The sequence below is a fragment of the Parasteatoda tepidariorum genome, chromosome 1 (genome assembly GCF_043381705.1).
Source record: "Parasteatoda tepidariorum isolate YZ-2023 chromosome 1, CAS_Ptep_4.0, whole genome shotgun sequence".
NCBI lineage: Eukaryota > Metazoa > Arthropoda > Arachnida > Araneae > Theridiidae > Parasteatoda > Parasteatoda tepidariorum.
This window is the reverse complement of record NC_092204.1, coordinates 45953496-45962734: the sequence shown is the minus strand read 5'-3', so window position 1 is coordinate 45962734 and position 9239 is coordinate 45953496. Positions and strand designations below refer to the sequence as shown.

Genomic DNA, 9239 nt, shown 5'->3' with positions numbered 1-9239 from the left:
TCTACCATCGATAACATGTGATTTTCGATATCTCGAATTTTTTCTCGTCTCCCTTCAAGTTCGAGATATCGAGGTTTGACTGTATTTTATTAAGGATTGAAAGTTTGAACAAGATATAGAGAGAGTGTGAATTAACAGTAGGAATTGAAAAATAGTCACTTCAATTGCTTCACATAGTATGATGTCCCCGATAATAAATTGAATTAGTTTTACTTTTAACTAGCAAACAAAAGTAAGCAAACATATTATATTTTATTATTTTGATTACACTTCTTGAAACATGCAAACTACTTTTTATAAATTAATATAGTGTCTTTCAAAAGGAGGTATATAGTTAGAATAAAAAAATAAATTCTGTAAATAAAAGGCACTTAGTCCATTCTTCGGATATAGGATTTCTACCTTCCACCTCAAACTGAAACCATGAAAAAGTAGTCACAGTCACACCTGTAAACAATAATTCAGTTATAACACATCAAATTTTCAAATCAGGAAATCATTTCTGAAACAATATATAAAACTGTAACATACATTTTGAACAAAATACTTTGTTATGTAGAGAAAAATTACAAAATACTTTGTTATGTAGAGAAAAATTATTCTTTACTTCTCTTAGAAACTAAATAAAACAACATGTATAGACTTGAAAAAAAAAATAAGAGTGTTTCAAGTTCAGAAAAAGAGATCAGTAAGAATAGGTAAATTGGAAACAAATAGTAATTGGATATTAAAATGAAGAAAATAAAATAAAAAGAAATAATGGAAACTGAAAGAACCTTGCTGCGGATAGGACCAGATGACGAAGACTACTTGGGACGGCCTTGGCCTGTAACAGGCTGTATGCTTCGAAAGAAGAAAAGAGAAGGAAAAAAACAGCTTGCACTGTCATGAAGGAGAGAGTGTTTCAAATACAGAAAAAAATGACAAGTTAGAGTAAGAAAAAGCAAAATACATAGAATTAAAGATTAAACTAAAGATATTACATAAGCTATAATGAATAACTATACTGATAGAAAAACATGTTCGGATACTTTTATTGGAGCAAAAATTAGGAAATAAAATTAAAAACTTTTAAGTGTCAGGGGTCTTTTTAGAAGAAATTTGGATCTGTTAACGGACCCTTCACAAAATATCTTTTCATAAAAACGGACTCTTGACAAAATATCTTTTCATAAAAACGGATCCTTCACAAAATAATTTATCTCTTAATCAGACCCTTCACAAATTTATTTATCTTCATCATTGTTTTGTTAATCGAATGAACCCTTCCCGGGGAGGGGGGGATGAAAAACGGTTTCTACTTTTACAAACATCGTGTGCGCATTCTTATTAATAATAAATCATAATTATTTTTTTGTAAATAAATAATTGATCATTTTATATTTATTCATAAAATTAATTAATAGAATATTATGCAAATAAAAATTAATTTCTGGCAATTTTTTAAATAAAATATTATAAATTTAAGAATTGTTTAAGTTTACTTAATGCGTAACACATTAAAAGTGATACATTACTAAGTTGTGTTATTTAAAATATGTCAATTGAAATTATTAAAAATGTGAGTGATTTTGTTTCCATTATTCGTCCGAAATGAATATTCTGTGTTGAGCAGTATAGGCTAAATACCAAATATTTGTATGTTGCATCTCTAATTTAGTAGCAGCAATTGTTGAGCAGAATCTTGTATCTATTTACAATTTAAAAACTTCTTGAAAAGGTTTTTAGCAATTTTTGCAATAACAGGACCCTATTTGCACAAATTCACAAAAGCAGGACCCTGGTTGAAAGAATGTGACTTAACGCTTATTTTATATTCACAAATAATGAATAGTTTTTTCACAATTTTTCAAAAACTGGACCTTTCACAAAATGTCTGAACAGACCCCTGGTAATGTTTGAAAAAAATTCTATCAAAATTTAACATCTTTCAAAGAAAAATCAGATGGACAAAAACGTGACAGAAAGTATTGCGTTTAATTATTGCGTTTTAATGTAATATTAATGATAACAGAAATTCTCAGAATACACTCAAAAGTAAAAGCACATGTAAAAGGTATGTTAAATGACTCACCCTGCAATTGAAAAAACAAGTTTTTTAAATTTTATTGTAGCAAAATTTATTGTTAATAAGTAAATAAGTTTTCAAAATATTTGTTTAAGAATGTTAGGAATTAATTTCAATCGGATACACCATTAATCCCTTAGCTAAGGGAAATGCAAATGCATGCGCATTGTTGAGACAAACAACAAAGATATTTAAAATCAGAAAGGAGTAATATTTTAAGGAATCGAAGCACTTAATTGCAATTTATCAAACATCTGCAAAAGGAACTGCCCATGTAATTTGATTAATTATAAGAATCGTTAATTACAATAAAATGGTTCAAATAAAAAATAGATTTGTAGCTAAATAATAATGTGGTAACAAAAGAAATAAATAATATTGTGGCTGGTCAACTAAATCTATATTTTCTATACATTTAATAATAAAAATACTCAAAATTATAATTACAAACAATAATGATTAATTTTTACATATTAGGAAAACTTGCCCAAAAGATATTGTACAAAACTTCCCCACAACCAAAGTTTCAGTTACAATCTAAAGGTAGACTGACTATCCCTAGTTTTAAGATATAATTTATGAGAATAATAAAAAAAATCAGAAAAGTTAAGTTTGCAAAAAGAAAAGGTAAAATAGTTATTCCTTATAAAGTTATATCACACAGTATCAAGGGGATATTAAATCAATATGAATACATTCTTTTAATTTTCATAACAGGAAAGTTAACAAAATAAGAGTAAGTGACTATTAGACTTATCTTAAACAACTTAAATAAAATATGGTAAAATTATAAAACAACTTTTGTGATACAAACTAAATAATCATTGAAAAAAAAAATTTTATACATATATTTTACATTATAAAAAACAATCTAAAGTAGTTTTTTATAAATATTATTGTAAGTAATATTATTAAAGAGGCTATATAAATGTAGGTTAAAAGCAAGTGAATAGTTTAACTTATGGAATAATACAAGTATTCAAAATAAATAAACTTTATTTTTAAAACTAAAGTATGATTTTTCCATGAATATTCCGTTACAATTTAAGCTTATCCTCAGTAAAACATCAATGAACTCTAAACAAATGAACTTGTAAACACTTCTCCTCATAAAATATCTTGTCACATTCACCACATTCGTACTTCTTACTATTTCCATGGCTGAAGAAATGAATACAAGCATTCCTTTTATGTTTAAAATTTCTCTTACACCTAAAGCAGAATTTATTCTTTCTCAAAGTATGTTTAAGTTTGTGTTGGTTCAACATCCAGACAAATTTAAATTTTTTAGGACATTTCTTACACGATAAAACGCCAGTCTCACTGTTTTCAGTCGCCGGATTAAGCAAACTTTCCGTTGTTGGTATTTCATCGTTTTTGCTATCAAAAGACACACTATCTAAATGTGTCAAACAATGAGCATTGAAATCACTTTTAAGACAAAAATAAGTACTGCAGATTCCGCAAACCCAACCGAGACGCTTAAAATGTTTTTGGAGACCGTTCATGTCATTAAAAACGGTTCGGCAAGAACTGCAAACTTGGGGTTGCAGGTCAGTACACGAAAAGGTCTCAGAATCAATTGCATAAATTTGATTACTTACCACATCTGAATTACTAGGATGAACAGTTGATTTATGATATAACAGTTCACTTTTACTCATACATTTTTTGTTACAGAAGTTACAAGTAAGAGATTTTCCTTCCATTTCTTTACGGGCTTTTTCCCTCTTATGTGCAAGGAGGTGCTGTTTCATTTGAGAAAGTAGTCCGAATACTTGAGTACATTCAGAACAGTGGAATAATTCTCTTTTAATGACATCGCTTTTTCCAGACACAGATTCAGCTTTTATAAATACAGTATTCGCATTTAGAGGTCGAGATAGAGAAATACAATCCGACTGAACGAAGTTATTGGTAATTGGACTTTTTTTCCCTCTTTTCTTGCACTTGCACTGTTTTAAAATTTTTTTGCACAGGTCGCATTTCGTGGTGACACGCTTCTTTTCCTTTTCACTGTGGGTTAAATAATGTAGAGCAAGATCACGTCGCCGATTAAATTTCTGATCACAGACATCGCATACATGCTGCTTATCGTCATCTTGAGAAGTATCACTAAGATTATCAGTATCAAAATAATTCGTGGAACTAGACTGTTGCTCTGTTTTGATTCTTTGAAGATTGGGATTTACGAGGGCATCAAAGTCTGAAATATTTTGATTGCTGCTATGGATGAATTGAGAAAAATCTTGATGCATTTTCGAGGAGGTCATGCATTCTTGAATTGGGTCATTTTTTGAGTTAATATCACTAACAGGCAATTCGCTCATAAGTTTGATTTTACCTTCCTCTAAGTTTTGTTCAAATGTCATTGCGCTGTTATATTCAATAGTAGGAACATAAACTTTTAAGGTTTTTAAAGTCTCTTTACCATTCGCAATGAGATCATGTATTTTTGGTGTATTGTCATCAGCCATAGGCAAAGAAAATTCATTATATTTTCTTCCTGGATCGATCATAATAGAAAAAAATAATTAATAATTATAAAAAGAATGAAAAAATAAGAGTAATTTAAAAGAAAATGACCGTAAATCGTAGATCGTAAACATAAACGTCAAAACATTACGGATTTCAGTTTTTATTATTGCTTTAAAAACAGATACGGTTACAGTAAATTATCTTTTACATAGCTCTAGTGCTGAAAAAAAAATTATTTATAGGTGGCGCTTAATAAATGTTTTTCTTCACATTTATAGCTTATAAACTGTACTTTAAATTTTACTGAATTTTAAAATTAGATTCTTTTAGAAAATGATATTTTTGAAATTAAATTACTATTAATGAAATTAAATAACTATGAAATTAAACTGATAATTTCGTTTTTTGTTAGTCATTTTTTCTTATAAAAAGACGCATCAATTTTACATGCATACATTTTTACGCCCTGATGATGGTTGAAATAAATAATAGGTCAAAATAATTTATGGATTCCTTTCTCGAAGAAAGTGAAATGTATAGAAAATAAGCGAACTTTTTTAAATGTATATTAACATAAATTTTCCTTTTTCTTTTCCATATAGTTTTACGAAAATTTAGACGTATTTTCAATGTAAATAATCTAGTAAAAATATAAATAACGCACACATTCTTACCCCGTAAATTGCAGTTGGTGAAATATATGTTAAATGAATCTGTCAAAAATGACTTACATATTCTTACCTAATCAAAAGTATTTGGTAAAATTAACTATAGTTTTTTTACATAGATATTTAAGTATATCTTCCTGTTTTTGCGATACCCATCCTGGTAGCTCAACAATATTATTTAACATCAGATATATGCAATATAATACTGCAGTGATAGAAAACACTAGACTTCTGAATTAATTATTGCTTTTAGCAATTTCTGAATGTAAATCTTAATCTTATCTAAATGAATAAATCTCATTAAATAGAAAACGATGCATTTTTTGACAAATTTAATAGTTTACGCCAATTATTTTTGTTTAAATTTATATTATTCATGAAATTGAAAATATTTTGCGCTGCCATATACAAGACAACAACTGAAACTATTAGTATCATAGTATACTATGATATAGTATTCTATAATATTCTGATTTAGCAAGTCTCAAAGACGAAAGTTTGATTTTAATTAAATTACGATAATTATTTTATATATTTTTTTCCTCTATCAGTTAATTCTTTTCTAACTTCTGACGTTAGAAAATGAAGAAAAAATAATAATAATGAAGTAAAATAAACTATTTACGATTATATACTCTATCGAAATGGAAACAATCATTATCAAGCAAGTTCTTTCACAGAAAAAGAGTGATTAAAATATTCAAAAATTAGTTTATACGTGGGACTGAGAAAGATGATTTGCTATACTTCTCTTCTGCCTTGCCCCTCTTGCCACAACACTTTGCGCGACTTTTTTTCCATTTCTAACATAGCAATTTAACACGCTCACTGCTTAATTTCTTCATTTGAAAAACAAGTAAATAATATTTGAACTAAATACTCATAGATGTATATTTTCAAAACTGTGCATTTTCTAAAAGTATCAAATAATTTTGTTTCAGACAATGAAAGGGATTTGATATTAACTAAAACTGAGCCTGCTGACCTTAAAGTTGGGTGTACGAACCTTAATGGTGTCCCCGGGTCATTTATTTCACGCTTTCCTTTAATTAGAACAAAATCATATTAAAAAAAAAAGAGGGCTTTGAGGGGAAAAATAAACAAAAATTTAGGTGAAGATAATGGAGAGTAACAACCTGTATGTTATTTTAAAGGTTTTATTTTACAATTCCATATTTGTAGAAAATCTTAACTTAAAAGAAGAAAAAAAATTTCTTCTTATACCCACTCGAAAAAAAAGGTTAAGATTAAGTAAGGGATATGTTAGTCCCATAAAAAGCTATAGGATAATCTTCCAGCGAATGATAAACGTTTACTTTTTATTGTAACTACACAGCAGCTATAGTCAGTAGTTCTGTAAAGTATTTAACTCATTGCAATCAAAGATATTGATACTAAAAAAAAAAAGGTAAAACCTATTGTAATGACCCGTAAGTCACCCAAAAAGCAAGTTTATGTAATTCATTCTTGAAAAAAGTAGTGAGAAAACTTTTGTTTTTATCATTGTACCTAGAGTGTAGCATTAGTATGAGGCTGGCTTGTTATAAATTTTATATGCTTCCTTTTAATGTGGCTAAAACATCATTCATAGATATACAGTAAAAACCTCCTGTTACGGACAGTCCCGCAAAACGGATGCCTCTCAATATGGACATATTTTTAATTCCCCATGAATAAACCATTCATTTATGTAAATTCTCCGCAAAGTAAACACTCTCGTAACCGGACAGTCATTTCTGCCCTAAAAAGTTATTTTTCATCTCTTCAAACCGGACACTATTTCTTCTAAATTTGAAAAAAAAAAAATACTTTTTTTTTACCTTATCCATAACTAAAAATATTGTTAAGCTATTTCACTACTAAATAATCAATCTTTCTCCTGTCACCTTGCCCGATCTTTGCAATGAAAGAAGCGAAAATGATGATGCTTCTTGCCCACTGAAAATTTCTTTTCAAATTGAAGACTATTTACCATATGTGATGAGAAAAGAGAGAGAACCAAAATATAATCTTTGAGGTGTTTATATGAATGAAACATTTATTCAGACACTTGATAGATGATTAATTGTGAATATATCAACTCCATCATAGTCCTCCTGCCTTACAGGTGAGCATTGCTTTCGTTTTTTTTTCGTTCTGTAAATCGCAGGAAGTTTCCTATCAAGTGATGGGTAGGTGTTAGGGAGTGTAACATAGTAATTGAAACCGATTGAGGACTAAAAGCTCCTATTCGGTATCATATGACTAACATATCTGTGTTAATGGGAAAATTATATTCATTTATCTGTAGCTACATCCAGAATTATGTATTTGTATCAAACTTTTTCATACATTCTTTTTGAAGTTTAAATGAATATCCTTGCAGATAGTTATTGTAGATTAGTAAATTAGCTTTACATCACTGAAAATACAGGGTGTTTATAAAGTCCCGGACCCATTTTGATGTTTAATAACTCATAAAATAATAGAGATAGATTAAAATTAATAACATAAATGGTTAGATAGACTCAAAAAGTTTCATGACCCTTGCCAATGAACTGCCTCCTTTGTCGCACGGAGAATATCAAGTCGATAGTCAATTCCACGCCAGGTAGCGGCAAGCATGTTGTTGTATGCATTCTCCTTAATATCCGTTCGAATAAAACATCACATAGTACTACATAGAACAAACACATCAAAAGTAAACATAACATTGCAAGAGTTGCCAAAAATAAACGAGAGAAAAATGCAATTAATAAGCAGACGATATTTAGAAAAGTACAGATATTTAGACTGGAAAATGAAATTAACCACACACGCAGACGATATTTACAAAAGTAAAGATATTCAAACCTGAAAAGGAAAATATATGAGTTATTCCATCAATAAATGCCAAAAGTTTGTTTATATCTTCATTATTTTATGAGTTATTAAACATCAAAATGGGCCCGGGAATTTATAAACATCCTGTATTATAAAAACAATTTACGGTGTTAAACTTTGCTATTAGGGTACTGTTCAAGGAAACGGACAACTTTTTCGGTTTCAAGAGTATCCGTTCAACCCGGTTTCACTGTACATATATATAAGCCTCACTATAAAGCATGGACACTTCTGAGTGTGTTGACCATTGACCAAATGTAGAAAAACTTATTTAGCTAAAATTAGTAAATAATGCTGTCAGTTGCTACCTGATTGTTCTACAACTGGTAAAATAGTAACAAATTTAACAATAGTAACAAATCTTGTAAAGAGAAAGTGCATATCTATGTAAAGACAAAATAAATTTCAAAATTAAAGTAATTAAATAATAATTCATTATTGAGAATTATTATGAGACTATAGACATAATTTCAAAAAATGTAACTGAGCCAAAAAATAGGCAGATAAGGCTATGTTTATTTTAAACTGTATTAAAATAATGATATTCCTTATTTCTTTTTAAAAATTTGTCCAAATTCAAATGCTCAGATGACGTTCGTCTTTTGAAAATTTCTATACCTATATACATACCATCTTTTGAAAATTTCTACTTCTCTCTCTATATATAGTATATATATTCTCACACACATAATATTTGCTCTAATTTTTGTCGGCAGCTTTTGCGCATATTTATTAGAGTACACTGGCTTTTATAATTTTTTAATTTTTCTAAATACTAAGTCATTACATATATAATACTTAGGTGTTCATTTTAAATGAACAAATATATATGCATGTTTTACCAATTCATCGCATTCACATGTGAGAAACTGATTTGCTATACAGGAAAGAATTCACATTGAAATGCAATTTTCATCAAAGAGTTAATTTAACACAAATTGTTTCTACATACTATTAATAATTATAAAATCTATATAGTAGAATGAAGCGTCTTTAAAATAAGTGGACGCTCCTAAATGAATGAGTGAACAGAAATTATTAACATTAAAAGGAAATTTTAATTGCACAATAACATGTTTTTGAGATTGTGATATTCTCAACTAAGATGAGTGCTTTATAAAATATTAAGTAATAAATTCATACAAAAAACACTACTTACAGAA

General features: G+C 28.5%; 1 protein-coding gene across 2 annotated transcripts; it reads right to left on the bottom strand.

Moving 5' to 3' along the window:
• Positions 1-233: 233 nt before the first annotated feature.
• Positions 234-4740, bottom strand: LOC107447823 (zinc finger protein 888). Of its 2 annotated transcripts, none has more exons than XM_016062853.4 (2): positions 3673-4740; positions 234-447 (listed from the first exon to the last, which is right to left on the bottom strand). In XM_016062853.4, exons 1-2 carry the CDS (start codon positions 4585-4587, stop codon positions 442-444), a joined length of 921 nt encoding a protein of 306 aa, XP_015918339.2. In that variant the 5' UTR covers positions 4588-4740; the 3' UTR covers positions 234-441. The 2 variants fall into 2 exon arrangements, with proteins under 2 accessions (XP_015918339.2, XP_042907484.1); XM_043051550.2 differs by having other exon boundaries at positions 3110-4721.
• Between the last annotated feature and the right edge of the window lie 4499 nt (positions 4741-9239).